Source organism: Alosa alosa, chromosome 20, assembly GCF_017589495.1.
Source record: "Alosa alosa isolate M-15738 ecotype Scorff River chromosome 20, AALO_Geno_1.1, whole genome shotgun sequence".
Taxonomy (NCBI): domain Eukaryota; kingdom Metazoa; phylum Chordata; class Actinopteri; order Clupeiformes; family Clupeidae; genus Alosa; species Alosa alosa.
In genome coordinates, this window is record NC_063208.1 from 28,468,435 (window position 1) to 28,491,603 (window position 23,169).

General features: G+C 40.4%; 1 protein-coding gene across 1 annotated transcript; it reads right to left on the reverse strand.

The window, feature by feature from the left end:
- Positions 1-51: 51 nt before the first annotated feature.
- fam83hb (family with sequence similarity 83 member Hb) lies at positions 52-20,886 on the reverse strand. The gene is made up of 6 exons (XM_048230087.1): positions 20,698-20,886; positions 13,834-14,325; positions 5,586-5,750; positions 5,302-5,426; positions 2,377-5,005; positions 52-1,765 (listed from the first exon to the last, which is right to left on the reverse strand). The coding sequence occupies exons 2-6, from the start codon at positions 14,287-14,289 to the stop codon at positions 1,745-1,747; spliced, it is 3,396 nt and encodes a 1,131-aa protein (XP_048086044.1). The 5' UTR covers positions 14,290-14,325; positions 20,698-20,886; the 3' UTR covers positions 52-1,744.
- Positions 20,887-23,169: the final 2,283 nt, after the last annotated feature.

Below are 23,169 nucleotides of genomic sequence, written 5' to 3' on the forward strand. Positions count from 1 at the left end.
CACACCTATAAAAAAATAAAAAAGTAAAAACTATACACACTCACAATCCTGTTACAAGGGGAAGACAAGTATTTAATGGGATTTTTTGTTCCTGTAAAAGTGTGACATATAAAACAACAGCTGTTATTTCCTAATATCTTCAGGTACTGTTTGAAAATTGAGATTCATGTCCCATTTGTCTGATTAAATACATTTATAAACAAAAATACTACATACAAACACCTACTGAGCAACTTTAATAGTAAAGTCAGTCTAACAGTTCTTTTTTTAAAGTCTTTGATAAAAAAATTCGTACAGTCTCAGTTTGTGGTCCCTTGTTGAAAGAGCCTATCTCCTTTCCCTTAAACATGACTGACATTTTAAAAAAAAAAAGTGCAAACACAGTAGGCATGTTTACATGGACAGTTTTTTTGTCATTCCGATGAAACTATTCCGATTGAAAAATGTATGCCATCTGTTTACATGGGTTATGTTCTCTTCACATCAGGTGCTCTCAAACGCTTTAGAATATTTGATCGGAATAGCCGTTGTTGCCTACTTTTCCTTGAGAAGATGCAGCAGTCAATCCGAATGACCGTATACATGGCTGTTCATTCAGAATAGGAACGGACTACACCACCTCTTTCATTCCGATTAAAATTCTGATCGGATCAGGAATTTTCTTTTCTAGTTTGTTTCTAATCGGAATAGCCACTGTTGCCTACTTTTCCTTGAGAAGATGCAGCGGTCAATCCGAATGACCTTATACATTGCTGTTCATTCGGAATAGGAACGGACTACACCACCTCTTTTCATTCCGATCGGATCAGGAATTTTCTGTTCTAGTTCATTTCTAATCGGAATAGAAGAATCCATGTAAATGTGTCTGTACCAGATGTTCTGTGGAAAAATGCATTATGTTGTGCCTTTGGATAGAAGGTTGCCTGGTTAGATGGGGCATGGCCTTTCCCTGAGTGGTTTCCCTAATAAGAAACATGTCTATCTAATTAACAACCACAAATCAAGGTACAGTGCTTGTGTTCAAACACAAATCTGTCTGTCCTGTTCAACTGTTCCAAATGTAAAAAAAATATGTTATCATTAACCACCATATTTACTGTCATTGACTGTTTTTCTGCACCTCGGTGCTTGCACTACCTCTTGCCCATACAATTACGTCACTTTCTCTTTCATCATTGATTCTTTCTCTTTTCATCTCTGGTTTAGCTTTGCCAAAGATTTTAAAAGACTTTTCAGCCTTATTTGGCTTTTTTTGACAGCAGTTTTTGTTGGCACGTGACCTGGGTAAACTTTGTTCTGTGGTGGTTGGGGATATGTACATATACATGGTGCGTGTAGACATTTTTTATAGCCAGTATTTTTGAATATAGACATTTCAGTCACTGATGCTTGTTTGTCGTGACCCTGTTGAGTGTCCATGTGTTCCGGATTGAATTTCTGTGCACTGCACACTAGTCCAAGCTGTGTCCAATACAGTAGTCCTGTTCCCAAATAAGGCCAGGTTGAGTTGAGAAAAGAGACTTTCGTTGGCACTGCCAGGATGTAGTATCTGATCTCAAACATTCTACACACTGCAAGCACAGTTGTGCTGATGAGTGTCTGCTTACAGAACAGAGATCCAGAGTTGGTTGATCTTTGCAACTGAAATTTGTATCATCTTCATTAGTTGTTACAATAAAACGTTATCATTGGGGTAGATCCAAGTAAGGAGTCTCCAGATGAATAGTAGCAGCTCACTGCTCCACTATCCCAAGTTATTCCCCATCTGTCAAAAGAAAAAAAGATGAAACAATGTGAGCGCATCTATATATTCGTCTTCAAAACTTGTCTATTGACTCATGTCTCTTTTCCTCATGATCTATAGAGTTACAGTACCATTACAAAGGAGCAGTGAACACGTTTTTTATGTATACCAGCAGATGTCTTGTTTTAGAGGGAACTGTGATCTAGGTCACAAACTCAAAGTGGCCTTGAGCTTCTCCCATACTCAGTAACTTAATACTATTGACAGATTGAAAGACTATTCAGCAAAAGGAGTGCAGAAGCACAGATATCCTCTAAGTGAAAAGAGAACTGCTAGAGAGACTACAATGCTCTGGCATATTCAAGCAATCCACACTTTTTTAAGCGCAGATGAAACTGGCCACTCTGAATTTAAAACATGAATTTCGCTATCATTCAAATTTATTTCAAGAGAATATAAATTTAGAGAAACTCAGAAAATAATTCTGAAATAAGTCCTCCATTTTTGGGCCCTGATAATCATTGTCTATTTTCCAAAATTAAAATATGCTTTATTCTTTTTTTCTTATTAAGATCTTCCTATGTAATACATATTTTAGCTAATGTATGTAGTGTAACGTTATGAAATAATACCTCAAACCGGCTGTACACTTTCTTTTCTTTTCGCATGCTCTCCATTCTCTTCAGCAGGTTTTCTCGCTCTTCGGGGTTGGTGGGAGGTCGAGCAAACCGGTTTCTGCTATGGTATTTGAGAGGGTTCTCTTGCTCCAGATCAGATTTTGGGCCAGTGTCCCCACTGCCCCCATCTCTCCCAGCTGCATCAATCTGTTTTGCCTGTTCCATTCGGTTCTTCTGACTGTTGGCAGAGATTTGCTCCAGGATGACTTTAGTGTCGTCCCTCAGGTTACTGCTGAAGATCACATTGGATGTGGAGGATTGATACCGAGATTGGCTTGGTTTAGTTGTAGCCTTATGATTCTCTGGAAGAGTGTCTGAAGACTTTTTATCTGCCGTCTCTTCTTTAATTTCTGGAACTGTTTTCATGCTCTTACTGTCAGAAGTCACTGTTCCTGATGTCTTCTTATCACCCTTTGGTCCAAGGATACCCTTGAGCCTCTGTGTCTGTTTCTTGAGGAAGTCAAGAGCTTTGGTTTCTTTACCCTCTGTGTTGAGTGAGGTGATGGAGCCTTGGCGAGTGAGGCTGAGACTCTCACGTGATTCAGAGCGAGACATGCTGGATGAACTCTGGCTTCGTGACTTTTTCATTTCACTCTTCTCTGCATCCGTGGCATCTGTCATAATGTCTTCATCACACGAAACACGTCGTGACTGGGAGGAGGATTTAAAAGACTTCAGTGGGTCCTTTTTAAAGAACTTTGGTGAGGGGAAGGGCTTCAAAATTTTTGCACCTGCTGAATCTTTCTTTACCTCAGAGTTTTCCTCTTTCTGTGTTGTGCTGTTTGTGGTCCGCTTCTCAATATTTAGCTCAGAAGGTTTTGGTTTTAATGTCGCCACAGGAGGCTTGTCTGTCTGTGGTTCTGCTTTGGTGAGTTTTTCTTCTGTGTTGAGGAGATCTGACTTTTTCAGTGCTGGTTGATTACTTTTGTCTGTGGTGTACTCAACTGTTTTTGCTTTTCGTTTAGCTGCAAGTTCCTTGAAGTACAAGAGTCGGCTTTCAGGATCATTCATGTTCAGCTTAGCCTCTGATTTTGCAGGGTTTTCTGACTCTTCCACTATGGATGTAATGGTAGCTTCCTCTTTGTTTCCTTTTGCATCCTCTTTGGGGTCTTGATTAGGTTCATCAGTGGGTGCAACGGCTTTGCTGTCTGAATCAGTACCCTGTGTCTTCTTGTGCTTGTTAAAGTCAAAGGGCTCCCTCGATAAAGATCTCCTCTTCTCAAGGATTTCAGCCACTGCAGAGGAGGTTTTTATTAGGTCACTCTCTCTCTCGGTTTTGGTTGTGCCTGAGGTATTATGCGTCTCTAATGTTGAAGAACTGAAAATAAGTGAAGACCGCAGACGAGAGCTCCTTTGGAGCATTGGGTTGATTCTTGACCGGAAGGATTCATGTTTGGTGAGGCCCAATTCCCTTGTCTCCCTCTCCTCTCCCTCTGTTCCCAAAGACGAGAGAGAGTCTGTTGACCTCATCTTGGACTCATAGTCAGTTGTGCTGAGATCCTTAGAACCTTTTCTCTCTTGTATGATAGGTTTACCAAATCTTGGGTGAAGGTCCAGTTTGGGCCTGTGGGGGTTGCTGGGACGCTCCCTGTTTTCAAATCCCCTCTCATCAGAATGGTGCTGGACGTCATCGAAAGCATCAGGCCCAAGAGGTTCATTTAAGCACTCCTGCCCTGAATCCTCATACGCACTCAGGTAAGAGCTAATTCTCCAGTCCCTCATTCCCTGCTTTACATCAGGGTCCTTTGCGTCATGATCTTGCTTAGCCCCAGGAAACCTTTTTAGGTCTGGCGGGTTGGTCTGTGTTGGGGAATTCTGGCATGCATATGCCTGTCCTACTGTGGGTCTTTTGTGACTTGTTGGGTCATAGTGCCCTGCACGTGGGTGAGAATGTCCAGATTTGAGATCATCGGAGGAAAGGACATTATAGTCAGATGGTGGCTCTAACTCAGGTAGGTACCCAGAGTCAGAGTGCTGGTCCTGCTGTAAAGCACGGCTGCGGAGCTGCTCATAACAGCCCTCTGCCTGGTACATGTGTTTCTCCCGCTGGTGGTGCTGTTCCATCTCGTCCAGGTTGCCCATGACACGCTGTTTCATGTATAGGCGGGAGGAAGAGTAGCTCTCCTGGGTCCCCTCAGCATAACTGTGCCTCTTGAAAGCATTCCTCTCTATCTGCTGGGAGGCCATGATGGAGCGACCCTGTTGCACAACGCCCTGTTGCATACGGAACTGCTGTGAGGAGTACTTTCCCATCTGCAGGCCTGCTGCACCGATCTCCAATGTGTGACGGAAGGGATCCTCACGTCTAAAGGGTAGTCCGGAATCCATGCGGTCCCCAAATGAATACGCAGAAAGCTCTGTCTGGCGAAAGTAGCCACGTTGCAGACGCAGGGACTGAGTCCTTTTCATGCCAAATTGGTTACCAAAATGCCCGCTACCATCAGAAGGGACTAGTGCATTTTCCACTACCAAGGGCTTTGACTGGGCGAAAAGAATCCGAAACTCTTCATCAAAGGTGGCTACCAACTCCCCCAGGAAAAGATGAGCAATACACCGATGGATCTTCTCAAAAGACCACATGAAGCTGTCAACACAAAAGAGGTTACTAATTAGTGTAACTGTTTGGTGACTGCTATAAGCCTGTTTCCTTAAATATGACCAATTTAAAATAGCAAAATTAAACTAAAACCAAGTATGTTAAAATTATTTATTTCTGTATTAGGGGTATAATAGTCCATTGATTTTGATTAATTCATAAAATGTAATGCAATTCAATAACCCAGATCTAAAATAATTACCACAGAACAGACATACTATATGAGTAGTAGTGGGCTGGTTACACTTTTTTAAATTTTTCCAAAGAAATGTGTCTGTTCTTACCTGTAGTTTCCACTGAGCACAGCTCTGCAGTCAGTCAGCAGGAAACGGTCCGTCACCTGACCTTTAAATGACTTTCCTGTCCGGCAGAAGTATGTGACACCTGATACTGTCCGTACACGCATCATCTACAACATAAACAAGATTTATATTGAAAAAGGGTAGTAATCTCACCATTAAAGTATGCCTCGCTGAGTCGGCTATTAGTGTAAGCAGAGCAAATAATGTGTTTTTGCTTTTGTGTCATGGCACCTTATCTTCTGGAAAATTCCCAGAGTAAAACTTACATGAATCATCTCTAGGTTAACTTTGCAGCTTGTCACCATAGAAACAAAGTGGTGAGAATTCTGTTCATCTAAAAGGATGTAGACAGGTACGCCACGTGCAGCCGCATCCAGGAGATCAGCAAAGAGGTCAATGTCAGTGAACACGTCCATTACCACAGCAATGACCTGGCGAAAAATAAATAAATAAATGAACGACCTTTTAGACTAGGCAACTTCAAATATTTTAAAAAGAAGATAAGGGCCTGCCAAGTAACATTTCTGCTTATCATCACACTATCCAATCCAGGCTTTAATGATCTCCAAAATATGACGGGCATTTGGACTGACCTAAAAGGTTGACTATCTTAACATTCACAGATTGATCTGTTTTCAGTCTGATTTAATCCATCATCAACCATCAGCATGGCTTGGCTGGTGTTATTATTCTTACAAGATGTATTAAACCAAAGAATGATATCTTCATTTATCATATAACATATTTTCACCTCAGTCAAATTTCAAAAGTGAATTCTGACAATTCTGACAATGACATTTATACAAACTAGAAAATGTAATTCTAAGGAAAGATTACCATTGCATGTAAATGCAAAACGGCTGCTGTGTAAACATTGTAAAAAAAATACTAATTACTTACAGTATGATTATTGAGATTACATAGACTTACAGTATTCTTGAAAACCACTTACTATGTGAGATGTTAGCTTGGAGTATATGGCAGTCAGTACAAATAAATTGTTAATTCAATATTGATCAACATGGCCGGATCTAGAATAGGGCTGGGAGGGGCAATGCCCCCCCAAATATTTCTTCTGCCCCACCTAATTGGTCAATTTTAATTGACAGCTATTGAATCTACCAATCACACTTTTCTAATTCGTCCCATCTGAATTTCGAGGGTGCTGATTTGCTGGTTGGATAGTATAAATACCAGAGCAGCAGCGTTCCCCTACCATTCCACACATTGTGCATCACTTGCTGTTTCATACTTCAGTAGAGAGGGCTTACAGTAGCTATATTTCCATAAAGGTTATAGGCTACTAGATAGATTCTTGTTGCTGGTTTAAATAAAGACCTTTAACTGTAGTGTTAGTGTTTTTATTATTCTCGTTTTGAATAAGGTTTGTTTTTTAGCTAATGTGCATGTTAGCTTTCTAAGGTGATCTAGCCAGTTAGTTTGTTAACATTGGTCATTCCTTAATTGTGTTATAAGCAGGGTGGGAATTTTACGGCGGCCACGTCGTTGCCCCTTGCGTTGGCCGTGATGTCCCTTTGAAAATCGGAGGTTCACAGGCCACTGTGGCCTTGGTGCCCCTTTCTTTCTATATTCTGCTTTGCATCAGACTAGCTTAGCCTATGTCTTTTACGCAGTGGAGAATGCGACGGCGCACGGCAAGAAAGAAAGCGTCCAAATTCACCCATTCTTTGCTGAACTAGCCTACTCTTCACACAGATATTACATGTATCACATCACACGAAAGGGCTTTTTCTCAGCTTTTAAACGATGGTAGCCGCAAGTTGTTGTGGTAAACGGTTCGCAAGAAAAGTAACTTTAATTTATTCATGTTATATTCTTCGCCCATCTCCCTACCCATTAATCTCGGTGGAATACTTCACGAATTTTACCCGAACACATGACAAACCATATATCAGAAGAAACAGCAGACTTTACCGAATACAAAGGTTTAAAGTACAGTTAGCCATTCCAGAGTAATCCGGTTTTACATTTGCAGCAATGTCTAAATGCATGTCTCCAACTTTGGGCTTCAGGTTTCACAGTGTGTTTAAATTGTTCAATACATGATTTCATAACAGGCCAAATACAAAATAAATGTTACAAATATCGCCTAGATATCTGTAAATATTAAAATCAGTTCTATGATTAACAGTTCTATGTAATATGTCATGTTTGCTATTAAATTATTCAATAAGGGTTTTAAGGTGAAAAGTAAGGCATTTGTAGGTGACACTATGTGGTTTTGTTGCGTAGTGTAAATGTTGTGTGTGTGTGTGTGTGTGTGTGGGGGTTCATTGTGCCCACCCCAAATTTCTATTTGCCCCCAATCTGAGCAGCCTAGATCCGGGCCTGTTGATCAATATTCTTTGTTTTAATACAGTACAGTAGAAACAACAGTGGAATGATACTCAGAATACACTAATAAACATTAAACAACCAATGCACACTGGAAGTCCATTGTTTTAACCCATTTTTTTTAACCTATTTTAAAGCTAGCCAATACTTTATGCTCAGGCAGAAACTACTGCCAATAATATCATCCATCATCCTAGGATATATATACTATATATATTTTAGATATTCATTAGTGGTAATTCTGAACACGCAGCAACAGCTAGAGCTCTTAGTAAATGGTAACAGATCACGTTTGTTAGTGATATAGACTGAAAAATAAAAGTCAGCCCTTCAGATGATCAGTTTTAGACAGAATTTAGGTTAGAATCTTAATTTTCACACAGCACAGCTCAGCTAAGTTTCACAGATAACATAGCACAGGTATGACTCAAAGGTATGAATGGTTGACGGATATGATTCACAGGTACAGTGATGGCTAAAAGTGTTGGCACCCATGCTAAAGTTGACTGAAAAGAGGAATATAAAATCATCTTTTTTATTTTTAAAGGCCAGTTATTTCATTCAGTTATTTTCACTGTGCATCCTGATAAAGTTACCTTGGCCTTTGGAATTAAAATAGCCCCACATCATCACATACCCTTCACCTTACCTAGAGATTGGCATGGGTGTTATTTCAGTTAGCCTATTAGCTGGTTTGATCAACTGTTTCAGTTTCAGTCAACTTTAGCATGGGTGCCAACACTTTTGGCCATCACTGTATGTTTCATATAGTTGTCAGTATAGTTCTCACGCATCAATGTAGTTCTCAGAATAAGTCTCAGTGTAGATCTCAGGATAAGACTCTATAGTTCAAAGGTATGTGCACAGATATGTTGAGATATGGCCACTTGGGGAGAATGGCAGCCAATGGGCAATATATAACGTATCTGAAAAAATACAACAATTCAATGGAAATAATAAATAAGAATCTAATTTTGACAAATAACAAACTGAATACATCTGAAAAGTTTTCCCTTAATGCAATCTAACCAAGTGTTATTAATCTTATATTAAGATCAAAAAATCTTGTTAGTATTGTTTTTACTATTTAGAGACTTACCTAGCACTCTCTCGAAAGATCATTTCATTTTGACTTATAAGCAGTCTTATCAAGACAAATTTACTTAACACACTAGCAGACAAATTTGCTTGTTTTTAGGACAAATTTGCTTAACGCACTGGCAGACAAATTTGCTTGTTTTCAGGGTGAGGTGTCTTAAAAGAAATCAAACTCTTCTTAAATTAAGTCAAATGATTTTACGAGAAAGCACTAGGTAAATCTCTTCATACTGAAAACAATACTGGTATTGCTCAACTAGATTTTTTTATCTTGATATAAGATTAATAAGACTTGGTTAGATGTTATTAGATCAGGCCCGTCACGAGAAGGCAAGCAAACCAAGCAATTGCTTGGGGCCCCGAGCTGGCCAGGGGCCCCAAGACAACGACTGGTTAAGAATAAAATGCAACGACAAACTGTGAGCACCCCTTTGATAGTCAATGCAGTAAAGTGCAACGACACTGTTACCGGCAATACCGGGATCCCCCTCAAGGGGGCCCCTCTCAGTAGTTGCTGACAGCCTATGCTGACAGCAGCCAGCCAGTCAGGTTTGTGATATCTGCTGCCGACAAAATATAAAACATTGGCAGTCATAATGAAGTGGAGTTATGCATCAGGAAGCCAGAAGAGAAAGGAAGAGGATGACAAGAAAAAACAAGATAGTGGTAAGTGATAAATTACACTGGATAAAATAGCTCTACTTGTCTTGTACAAATGGTGTAATGTCTCAGCAGGAAGGCTAGCCTAGCAAAAAATGTTTATGTTAACTACCTGCCTGACGGCCCATGCTGCTTGTAACAAACAAAAACAGTTAGTGCAACTTTTTTTTTCCGAACGGACGGAATATGGTTACATACTGTAATGTGTTTATTAAGCGGGATAAGGAAGACGCAGATCTGTTCCAGAATCACTGTTTATCGTATTTAATGACATAACATTGCTATAGCTTTGTAATAGGTTTTGATGAAAGTGGCATAGCTTCTCTGCTATACTAACTATTCGACCGTGATAATCTATTACCAAATGGGGGTTAGGAAAACCACACGATAAATTCCGTGCATCAAAGCAGACATGGACTGTTAACACTCAATATGTTCTGAAGTCCAGACAACGACTCTATTTCCTTCGTCAGCTAAGGAAATTCAAAGTTTCTACATCCATCATGAAGGCCTTCTACACTTCAGCGGTTGAGAGTGTTCTAGCTGGTACCATCATCACCTGGTATGGGAACTCCACAGTTAGAGATTGTAGTACTCTGCAGAGAGTAGTGCACTCAGCTGAACATACTATAAGAACTCAACTCCCTGCTCTACAAGATATCTATTCCAGAAGAGTACTCCTAAGAGCCCAAAAGATTCTGAAGGACTCTTCTCATCCTAACAATGGATTATTCCTACCGCTGAAATCAAGAAGACGCCTATGTAGTCACAAAGCCAGAACTGAGAGACTCAGGTGAAGTTTTTATCCCCAGGCCATCCGAACTCTGAACTCGCACTATACTGACTTTGCACACATTCACTCCTCAGCACTCTCAAACATTTCCCAACTCTGAACTCACACTATACTGACTTTGCACTCATTCACCTCAGCACTCATGACCCCCCCACACACACACACACACACCTACAAGACTTTTAGCACTTTTACATCCCTCTCCCTATGCTACAGACCTTTTATTTATTTTCTTATTTCATCACACGTCAAAACACACACTCACACACACACACACACACACACACACATATATCTGACTGCACATCTCCATAGAACTTTTTATTTCTTATTTTTGATTTCTCCTCCATCTACCTATGTCCTTGATTGCCTAGCCTTTCTGCCCCCACCCCCATCCCCAACACACACACAAAAAACACACACACTTACATCATCACTGTCATCACCTCACATACATACAGCACACTGCTTGCTACAGTAAGCCTCCTCTACATACTTGCTGCACACTGTCCCCCCCTCCCTACATACACAGCACATTGTCTTCAGGATCTTCTCCAACACACATCCTCAACATACTTACAGCACACTGCCCCCACCTACCCACACACACACTACACACACACACACACACACACAGTCACTGCTTCACTCCCCTCCCGCCCACACACACATCTTCACTGTCATCACTCACATACATCATACTGTACATACAGTACTCTTGCAATAGTAAGTCCCTTTACCATACCTGCAGTACACTGCCCCCCGCCAATACACAGCACATTGTCTCATGAGGAAGCTTCTCCAACACACATATTGCACACTGCCCTCTCCCCACATACACAGCACACTATCCCATCTCCCGTCATCCCCCCAACAGACACACCAAGATCCCTGGCAGTTGGGTTAGCCCCTTGAGCTGTGGATCTGCCCAAGGTTTCTTCCTTGCTAAGGGAGTTTTTCCTTGCCCCTGTTGCTCTTGGGTGCTCCTTGTTGGTGCCCCCCACCCAATCCCAATCCTCCCCCACCTTTCTTATGCAGCCCTTGCCACTTAATCTACTAAACCCCTCTTCTACTGTACTTTTAACCCCCTTAAATGCACAAATAGGCGGACACCAGACATAATTTCACTGCATTTCTTACTTCCAGTAACTATATGCATGTGACAATAAACTTCCTTGTATCCTTGTAACATTCATGTCTAGCAGTAGTCATGTACGCCAGCTGTTTACTGTCTTTAAAGCACCAGTCTGTCTAATTCTCAAACAGCAGAATGCTTAAATGCTATGTTAAGCTACAAGTAGGCCTAGGTCAATGTATAACATTAGCTTGGGATGTTTTTACAGGAAGCATTGATAGTTGTGAAAGCACCTGCATCCCTTCTAAATATCAAAATATGGAAATGCTAACATATCTTTTCTTTCTCCCTCAAGGTGCTTTGCTTAAATTTCTCAGCCCTCAGGCTCTTCCTAAGGATACCTCCACTGATGAAGATGGCCTGAAAGTTTGAACAATGCATCCTTTTTCTGCATAAGATGGCAGTGTTTTATTTTCTCACTTTGTGAGAACTGAAAAATGTTAATGTGAGTGTGTGTGTGTGTGTGTGTGTGTGTGTGTGTGTGTGTGTGTGTGTTTAAGTATGTTGGATTTAGTTATTGTGCACTTTTTTAAATTTATATTGGATTTTATGGTACAGTGGTGTTTTTGCAAATGTTCAAATGTTTAAACGAATGCACAGTATATATATATATGCAACAGCAGTATTTGCACTGTCAACATTTTTTATTTATATAAAGTGTGGGTGAACTTAAACTGTATGGCTATGTGGTGGTTCCTGTAGGCTTTGCGTGCGGTTGGGGGGGGGGGCTGGCTCCATGTCCATTTTGCTTGGGGCCCCCAAATTCCTTGAAACCGTCTCAAAACAAAAGGTGACCGGGCCTTCTCTGTTGCTGGCCCAAACTTATGGAATACCCTTCCACCCCACATTAAGTCCTCGACTACCCTTGCCAGTTTTAATTCTAATTTAAAAACGTACCTCTTCTCTCTTGCTTTTAACAACCTGTAATTCCGCCCCCTGTGTCTTGCATGTGTCCCTTTTCCCCTCTGCCCAAATGGCTCACTCTTTTTTTTTTTACCTTTTTATTTTATTTTTTATCTACCACTTTTAGTTATTAATTTCTCTTAATATATATCCTGTTTACTCTATTTTACCTGTTTTACTCCATTTATTTTATGTTCTTATTTTTATATTATATTTATTTTTAACTTTATCTATTCTACTGATCTTATTATTATTACCATTATTATTATTATTATTTTCTTTTTAATGTACTACTTCTTAATTTTTACTTGTGTAATATTGTTTTTCCTTTTACTTTTTTTATACATTTCTTTAGTCAGACCTGTGTATCCCTGGGCCCTTTTCTTTTCGTTTTAACTGCTTGCCTAACCTCTCATTGCCATGTAAAGCACTTTGGGTCAACTCCTGTTGTTTTTAAATGTGCTATATAAATAAAAGTGACTTGACTTGACTTGACTTGACTTGAAACAGGCCTGTATTAGATAAACAGTTTTTGCATTGTGTGAATGGTAAAGTTGCCCATTGCAAAGAAATATTATACTCAGTTCTGAGTTCCATTAAGCTAGTTTGTTCCTCAGTACTCTTTGTATTCCTGAGTTATGTTAATCTTGATAAGCTTTAGGAAAAATCTGTCAAGTTTACACATAGATCTCCTTTTCTCAAGGTCACAGAGTACTGTTGGTACGAAAAAACCCAAAAACAATTGTTTTTCCCTAGCTTGAGTTGCTACAGCCAGCAGCTAACGCTGCCAGGCAGCTACAGCGCTACACTGTAGGGGCATGTACATGGGAGCTCAAGGTGCTGCCGTGACTGATTATGAACATTTTTCCAATTAATTTTGCATCTATGTTTTTTTTTAACTCATGCTCTCCTCTGTGCAGAGTTTACACCTATTTTCACTGACAAATTCTCTAAACTTTTCCATGACTTGTCATTGACATTGAGAATAATGCCCCATGACTTTTCACAGCATATAAATACAAAATTGCTTACTTCAAGCCACAGGTTGTGTGAATTATAAAACATGTGCCTTAAACAACAAGATTGGATAAAATGTGTTTTCTTCACCTCAACTCTGTATCGCTGATGGAAGCAATAGAATTTTGTGATGTATGCGATCTCCTACCTACAGTACATCCCTGGTATGACTTAAAGAAATGTCCTGACTTTTCCTAAACTTTCAATAAATGTACTGAATTCAATGACTTCTCCAGGCCTGGAAAATGGGAGTAAACTGTAGGAACCCTGTCTGTGTGACACTTAATCAGAACAGCAGAGAAATGGCTGCTGCTAAAACACAAACGCCAGAAGACTTAGTGCCGAAAAAGAGTAGCACTTTGATTATCTTTACAAAAGATGATCAAAGATTACCAAAAGTAATGTACAATGCAAAACCTGTCATTGAGCACTTGAGTCTAAAAAACAATCAGTAAGCCCTAATTCCGAATTTGGTTACTTTTGGCCGCAACAATCACAAAAAAACCTTTGCAATATCTTGGAGTAACTGTCATATGTTCTATGATGCTCTCACCTGCCCAGCATGTTTTATGAGCCGCCGTGCCTGCTCCTTGATGCTTGGCATTTCAGGATCAGAAGGGTTCACTAGGGTTGTGACCTCTGTAGGGCCTACAAATGAGTGCTGTGGCCAGCCCAGGTCCAGACCTGGAGCGTCAAGGTCAGAATGCATCGGCCAGTAGGTGTCAGAGGAGCCATCTTGGTCTGCTTGGTGATACGTCAGCTGGGGTAAAGATCCGCTGGGGGCCTGCTGGGTCTCTGGTGACTGCACGGTGTGCTTGATGTGCTCCACCTCTGACTGGCACAGGAAGTCAACCACATTGGCGCTCTGCAGGAATTCATAGTAGCCTTCCACACCATTTTCCACAAGGGCATCAATGGCCAACCGGTACTCCTCACGGTAGTGGGGGGGGAGGTAGTTTGGATCCAAGGGATTCTCCCCCACAGACGAACTCTGAGACCGATGAGGCATTGTGGGCACTGAGGCACAGGACTGTGAGAGGTAGGCCTGAGGATACAATACAACACAAAATGTCAATACGGTTTGACCTTGACCATGTGTCTAAAATGAACTAATCTCAAGATATAATACCCTATATTGTTGATCTAAATCTACCTATTCCTGCCTGGATATACAGTGTTACTAATTCCAGCAAAGGTCAGTCCATGGAAAGATGGTATGTGTGATGTTTCACAACATTCTGACATGTTAAAAGGTTCTCGATAGATAGATAGATAGATAGATAGATAGATTTATTCATCCCAAGGGAAATTCTAGACATGATTAGACAAATACGACACCAACAAAGCATGCAGTCTCACAAACAGGAACTTACAACTATAATTATCAAGTAACTGTTCAAGGGGGTTGAAACCACCGAATCATGCGCTTGGTCTTGACTATAACATGGTCTTGACTATAACATGATTATAGTCAAGACATTACTAGGTGTGGGACAAAAAATGCAGGTCTAATGCTTTTTCAAAGCATGCTCAAGCATAACAGCATGCTACATGTAAGTCTCCTCAATAACAATAGCCTTGAAAAGAATTCTACATCCTTCGTCACGCTCTGCATATTTTCACCCGACTTTTGGCATGCCCGCACACCTTTGACACACCCAATCCCCTCTAACACGCCCATTTCTGACCTTCAAGAACCTGTCTGTGGTTATGAGGCATTGCCGTGCTCATCATGGTATTTTATGCATTTGTGCTCATATTTGGAAAACAATTGTAGTTTAAATATGCAAACTTTGATGGAAAATCATACATCTGTTTCTATAATCTTAAATGTATTGATGTGAATTTCAAATGAATTGTTCTCATCTTACAAACAATACACTTGAGCATTGTGCTTTTTATGAATCATCTTACAACAATGACAAAAAACATTCACTTCAAGTGTGCATGTGAACAGTTAATGGCTGTGGACTAAACCGGATCTAACATGCTCTGGTCATGCCACCTAGTATTGACTTCTCTTCTCTTGAAGATTTCTCAATGCATTGCCAAATAAGGATATCTGGTTTCAAGGAGAAGTCATGAGGAATCTCAGTGCAAAATATCAGAACCACAAGTATCAGACCCAAAAGTATTTAGTTACACTCTTTGTAAAAATGTCTTTACAGCCTCATCTTATGGAACTGATTCCAGGCTTGTCAGGCAAGTTTGTTTCAACAGACACTAGCCAATGAAACTGGCAAAAAGACATTACGGTCCATTTCCAGTGCTGCACATTATTTCCCCATACTTAAAATTAGGTCCAAAGTTTCCATGAGTTCCTAGTTTGAGATTTGAAACAAAACATCCATGCATACGTTGGAATAGAGTAGTAGAGTGTATGGGTGTGTTTGCCCCGCTGTCATGGCAACGTGGTTTGTGGTCAGTAGACACAGAATTGTGGATTACAGAAAGTGACTCAGAGAGAGAGAGAGAGAGAGAGAGAGAAATCTCTTGTGACTAAGCACTGGGTGATTCACCAGCAGGATTCACTACCACATCCAATAAGTGCAGCTCTCCATTTCATGCCATCTGGACTACAGATGTAGTTACCCTTCATGTTAGGTTATCTCAAGAATAACTATGTATATAGTTTTCTCACTATATACTTCACATCTATACACATGCTACAGCCGTGCAGCCCCCTCTAGCCTGTATCATTAGCAATCCACAGCACATCCAAAGTGGCCAAGCTCAACAGCACAACATAACAACAAATCAGTCACCATATAGCATAAATCGCACTGCACAGCACTGTATCGCAGTCATCATCATGCTGTATGAGTGCAATCATTACTAAATACTTATAATACATTTATGAGGCATTATGAGTACTTTATACGCCTTTATGCATGTGTTTACAATGCCTTAAGGACTCTGAATAAGGGAAGGGTTGCCATAACAATTATAGGCCACACATAAAATCATTTAAGATATGATGTAGGCGGCAGGCCTATTATTTGTGAAAATATATTTACATTATTAGTCTGTAAATGTTTATATGTCATGTGTCAGTTAAAGAAAGACATGTTAGAACAGCACTGCTTCAATGGAATGCCCCTGCAACCGTTTCTATACTGCAGCATTGTAACATTGTCATTGTAATATTTTAATTGACATATTTTAACATTTGAAGCAAAAGCCTGGCCTGACTGAACATCCATGACGAGGTCGACAGGTTTAATTGGGCAGACTGGGAGACACACTGACTCATTACTGTGTTCCTGTTCCTCAGGGCTTTCCTGTTCTTTCTGGGTTGAACCCACGCGCATGAATTCTAAACATCTCTTAAAGGACCTTCCCTACCCACACACAGGTTGGGCCTACATAGAAAACGCTGGCTCGTTTCATACGCACATACTAACACACATACACAAAAACACAGATGGGTGAATTTCCACATTCATTACATATTTTCTAGTCTGTGTAAAAAGAGGTCTCCTTTCCAGCTCAGTTGGCCATTTTTGTAGCTATACCATGTGAAAATGGCCACCATGCTGTGAGCTGTGTATTTTGCAGTGTTCTGAATATACCCATTTTACTCACAATATGCTTGTGGGTCTATGGAGGTGTCTCAAATACTGTAGGTCAGAATAGAAAAGTGTCTGTTTTATTAAACATACTACACTTAATTGTTCCAGGATAGCATAAACAATCACACTTCAGTCAATCAAACATTATCACTGATTTTGAGTCTCAATAAAGTCTTTTTCCAAACAACACAGGAACACCCAATTGTTCTAAACAACTCAATCAGGTTTATTATCATCATATGGCAGGTTCATTAGTTCTGTCTTCTTTTCTTTATGACCTTGCTACTTGCGCAACAACTACACCCAAGTTCAATTGAGCCCCTGTTCATGATCTGGTCTCTGTGTTTTTACTTTCCTTCTGAATGTGTTCTCTGACCAGGTGCTCTGACTGTACTCTACAGATATGCTGTATGGCCTCTCTAGTTATCAAAGGGTCCACTGCTCCATTCTCTATCTCTCATCCCTTTATGACCTGTGCTTATCTGTTTTCTAGCTTTACTTTGTTCTCTGTCCTTTCTTCAGCAGTTGTGGGTTCTATCTCTTGTGTATCTTTGCTCAACAGATGTGCTGTCTCTGAGGGGTACATTGTCTGTCATGTGATATAAAAGATATGCTCCCTACATAAAAGGCAAACATGGAGGGGCTGTTGTAAATTAGCCTTACTTTTTTAAGTTAAAGGTGTCCTGCCACACGTATTTCATTACTTTGTGGTAATGGCTGAATTTCTACCATGGAATTTTTTGTGGAAAACATGCCTTGGTTACCTTGTTTCAAGCCATTCTAGCGTGGTAAAGCTAGCAGCTAAAGCCAACAGGAAGACTCAGCTTGATTTGCGCCAGTTCTCATTAATATTCAATGAGCTGCTTTACTCTGATTGGCTAACAGCTAGTTGGTTTCGTCCATAACATGGCATTTTAACTTCATGGCATGAACTTAACTTGGCTAGTATTGTCCAAATGGATATAAATAAAACCTGCTAGGCTAGTGAGTGCATTAAGTAAAGGATAATGTATAGAACGCCTGTCATTATTGGGAAAATAAGTCCAGACAGGGCTAACCGACTTGTTCCGCCCTAAAGGGACTTATTTTCACAATAATGACCGGCGTTCTATACATTATCCTGCTTATTACACGGCTACTTGCCAAACCGAAACAATAAACTCCCCACGATATGACTCTTTAACCTACATAGCCTAGGCTATAGCCTATTCGTTACCGTTTCATTGTGACTTTTACTGAGAAACAAATAGTTCACAACAGCACGCTGAACTTGAATCAAACATTCTTTAGAACACAGCTGATCAACTGTCCACTTTCACTTTTGAACGAAGTTCCAGTCCTTGCGTAGTAATAAGAAAGACGTGAAATAGAAGCACAAAACCCATTTTCCTTGACAGCGGTCTGTTATACTTAGCAACGGTCTGTTATTGGGAATTAGCAGACCACCGAACGTTGGGAAGGCCCATTCAAGTGAATGGAGCATTCTTCAGCATGATGAAGAGCCGTGTAATAAACCTGTATAACATAACACTTCCTTGAGTTGACAATAACGTTTTACTTACGGACTTGGCACTGGTCGTAGACTGCCGCGATGGTAGCCTACTACTCCAGGCTTCAACAGCAACCTTTTTGCAAAGTCTGTGGTATTGTTCCAAAAACTAAACTGAAACCATAATCCTCAAGTCTGGGTTCTTGGGCAAAATGCATTGTTGAAGTTCTATTTGTGTATAGCGCACAAGCCCAATGACATTCAGCCATCCTTGCATACGAAAACTGTCACAGAGCTAAACGAGTTTTGTGGGCACTCAACTGGGCAAGCTTATGAAAATTAATGAGCTCAATCAATTCCACGTCAAACTGAAGAGCTTTTGCAATTGGCCTGATTTCTCCGCTTATCTCTTTTCAGTTGACAAAGAAGGTAGCTGTTCATTTTCACATTCACGACATAGCACAAACACATATGGACCTAACATATTTTTGTATACAAGTTTATATGCATAATGTCAATTAGGTCGCCATGTATCCGTACACTCAGAAGGTTGAAACAGAGAAAGCAGTAACACTGCCTATTTGCCATGTTCTCTGACGTTCATCATTAGAAGTCCTCGAACATTTTTTACGATTTACGTTTGAATTAACTCTTGTTTTGTGGCAAACTTGCAAATGAATGCATACCGGTAGTCCTGTTGAACTTGCTGTGATTACACTTAGCAACAGCTCCAAAGGGATATGTTCCCATAGGCAATGATAAGTATAGCACTAGTGATGGAGTGAAATATGAATAGTTATGGAAATGGAAATAACTCCTGTTTCCACTTGTCTGTTATTAGAAGGCTATTCAATATGTTGTATTGTGGGTTTGGCAGGAAAACCTTCAGAAATGTAAGAGCACCTTTTACAATGTACTGTTGGTACTTCCATATCAAATATTGTCAGTTAGTTCAGGGGTTTAATGCCTCAATGAGTGGCAGATAGAAAAGGTTCTTCTACAATAGCCTACAATAGGCTACTAGTCAAAGTAGAATACCGGACATTAAGGTACACAGGTAATTGAAAATCATGAACTCCAAGTTGTATTACTCTACAGCATATTACCTTCTGCTCCTAGAACACTGTGAACTTCAACAATGAGTACAATCATTCTGCCATGAAAGTTTGCATACATTATATTGTTGTTGTCATTAAGTTGTGTTATTTTGTTAACTTTAATAATAATTTATGTTTGTAACTTTAATAGTAGTTGATGTTTATCCTACCAGACAGATCAATGTAATAATGTCAGTATTAATGCTGATATCAACCCAGTTAATTGAATCATTACCTCTAATGTTACCAACACTAAGTTAGACCATTCTGCAACAAGTTGCCAATGTCAGGACCTTTAGTTGTCATTTGTGATTGGGATAGAGACAATCGAACTTGCAATCTCCTGTAGAGGTACTGGATGAAAGATGTCTTGAGAAGTGAACTGGGTGTGTCATTGTCTCCGCCCCTCCCAAAGGCCTTACACTGAACTTTTCTTTTTTATAATACATACTAAGGTAGCCAATGTGTGAAATACAGGCACATCAACTGACTCACAATAAATCATGGATTGCCCTCAGGAGTATAATAAAACAATATGAAGACCTGTAGCCAATGTGGCCCTACCCTATTCATGCAGACATAGGCCTAAAGGCTTGACTTTCAGTCCTACAGAATTCAGGCTGCAGATGAAACCAGAAAACAATGCAGTAACAATGGCCTTTGTCTAGGCCTACTTGATTCATTTCAAATTAAACCTGCCCTTTGATATTCTTTAACACTGATGTTTTAATAAGCTTACATTTGTCTGCTTTAGGTTTTCTTGCCCAATTATCTAACATTTCCAAATCATTCCACTCAAGAATTATGAGCAACACAGGGTCTGTTGTCGTCCAGTCAAATGTAACGAGTCTGCTCTCACAATACATGGAGTCAACTGATACTCGACCGTTTCAAACCGTCAGGTGACAGGTAAGCTAAGCTTGCCCTTCGCTGCATTTGAACGAAGATCTCGACAACGATATCCTGCCTGTTCCAGCGTAGGTTATAACTGGATAGTTAACTATCCTTAACACAAAACAAAAACTCTGGCCCTGCTATTGATTCAAGAGTAGACTATTCATGAACTATGATCAGTCAGAGATGGGCAAAGCCTATGCATTTAAGAATTCAAGTTTGAGGTTATGGTGTGCGTAAGATTACAAAGATAAGTTGTAACGTTGCAATCTTTCCATTTCGTATGACACTGTTTCACATGTTTATCATGAGAACATCGCAACCTGTAGCCTACATAGCCTAAGTTTCTTCAAGCGGAGTCTTACCTAATCGTTTTGATTACAGTCGCTTCGCGAACTCCGGTGTAGTATCCAGTGCCCGTTCCCACTTCTCCCATACGAAGTCCAAGATCACATTCCTGCCATCACAGCGGACTCCACCCAAGCTCTGCAAAACCTGTTCGCACTCGGCCGATTCCTGCCTGCCTGTAGGCTTGCCTACCTCTTGACGAGGGAAAAAGTTAGCTCTCACTTGTCCTCTTCCCGTGTCTGGAATCTAAAGGCCCCTCCCACAGCACAGAGCGTCACGGCACTACAAAAAATAGAGTTTCCTGACCGAGGTTATACAGTCTTTGACTCATTGAATCTTTCATTTATAAAATATATTGTTAGTCAATTGTTTCAGATAGATGTCCTCTGCTTCATCTCTCTCTTTCTGCGCGCGTGCGTGTGTGTTTGTGTATGCGCGCGCGCTTACAGACACATTCGCACACAATCCCTATAAAAAGAAGCAGATGGAAAATATGCACCAGACACATATTTGTGGAATAGGGCCTACAAGACTGTTGAACAGTGGGAGCATGCAGTCAATTTTCCTGCCATTACTTATCATGGGTTTACTAGGCCTACATGGCCTATCTGACAGTAAATCCATGTTGTCTGACCGAGCTGTTCTGTGGATGTTTCCCCTCAAGAGTTTGAGGTGCTCTCCATTAACAACTGAGGGATTGGGTGAATTTTCTGCAATGGAGCTGACCTTGACAGTGTCTATCATAAAATGAAATGTCAGTGTGTGAAACGAAGGGTGGGTGTGTCAACTGCATGTGAGGCATTATATGTGTACTTTTCGTTCAAAGTGCAAGTAAATTATCTGCATGAGCACAATCAGACACACCCTATACACACAAACATACACACCCACTCACACACAGAGCTATACACTCAGTTAACCTAAACATCAGTTACTATAATATGCTTATGTGTATATCGTCAGTCTCACTGTACACCTGCAGGTATATTTAAGCTTGTGTATATTACTGATATATTGCTAACACCTGATAGGTGTTTAGCTGGGGAGAAAAAGCTGCTCAGGCAGTGGAAGCAACTAAAAGGTGTGGTTCAGCAAGGAATGTGCCAGCACTGCTCTGATACACCACACCCAGCACACTCATACACACACATCTCCTCTACCAGTCTCTTTCTCCTCCCGCATATGTCTCTCTGTTACAACATATGCATAGATAGGCTGGATTTTGACTACACACTATTTGCACACACACATGCAAACACACTCTCTCTCTCTCTCACACACACACACACACACACACACACCTTTCTGTTTGAAAGTGTCCTGTGTAAACAGTCTCAGGGTCAGAGGCAACAGTGCATTCTCTGTTTGTCTTGAATCCTTACTGACATCTCCCACAATCCTCCTCTTTGGATGTAATATCACACCTGTGGATCAAGTAACAGGCCTGTTTTGTGTGTGTCTGTGTGTGTGTCTATGTATGTGTGTGTCTGTGTCTATGTACTAATTAAAGGAGTTGTTATAGGTGCTTGTGTAGATCATTGTAGTGTTTGTGTGGAGGTAGAGAGAGGACGAGGGTGAGAGAAGACTTTGCTTTGCATGTTGGTGAGAGAATATTTAAGCACCTGTTCAATCATGTCTGACATGTCTCCTCTGGCGCGGGGCGGCGTCACCTGTTCATAGCTCCACCCACAGCGTAGTGCTTAGGACAGCGCAGTAGCATGCAAATTTGTGAAACTCATGAAGAACGTGTTTGTATGCATTTGTGTGGGTGTGTGCGTGTGTCGTAGTTACTGTGATGAGTTAGGGGGGGAAGTAGGAGAGATCCAGTACAACATAAAAGAATAAGAATGTTTAGAGTTACTACAGAGATGATATTGGTGGTTATTGTGGACAATATTGCAGTAGCCAATGATTAAATGTAATGGACTGTTGTAATACCATTGTTAGCTGTGTTTATATTGCCATCATGCCATGTAAAATGTAGCTCAAAGAAAACTAGATGTACCGCATAGCGGTACAAAATATGACCGCCGCTCAGTCCTGTACATCCGTTCATGAAAATAAATCACACTTCAATTTGTCTCCATATTTTACTCCATCCCCCACTCTTGAAACTTTTGTGTATGCTTGTTTGGCATGCCTGAGTGTGTGTGTGCGGCTGCACAGAAAGTACCCTACTGGTGCTGAAAAGGTGAATAGATTGTAGAATAGCCAAAGAAGATGTAGAATTGTTATAAAACCTTTAAAATCTCTAAACAATCACAAGTAGGGCAGTTCATCACAGTTCATCCATTGCAACTGGATTGATTAAAAGGTCACTTACACCTGTAGGCTACATTGTATTTGGGAAAAGCAAAAGGTATCAGCATAATGTTATTTATTTATTTATTTTTTATGTATTTATAAACAAAAACATCTCTGTCAGTTCCATGCCGTTTTCAACAGCTATCAAAAACAAAGGTCATTTTTGGATGGATGGATTTTTTGTG

Bases quoted from the DNA above. Each gene is read 5' to 3' on its own strand.
- fam83hb (XM_048230087.1), bottom strand. From the start codon at position 14,289: ATGCCTCATCGGTCTCAGAGTTCGTCTGTGGGGGAGAATCCCTTGGAT. The intron at 5,427-5,585 runs GTAAGTTTTACT...TTTATGTTGTAG, and splicing joins TTAACCTAGAGATGATTCAT to ATGATGCGTGTACGGACAGT. The intron at 1,766-2,376 runs GTATTATTTCAT...TTCTTTTGACAG, and splicing joins AAGTGTACAGCCGGTTTGAG to ATGGGGAATAACTTGGGATA.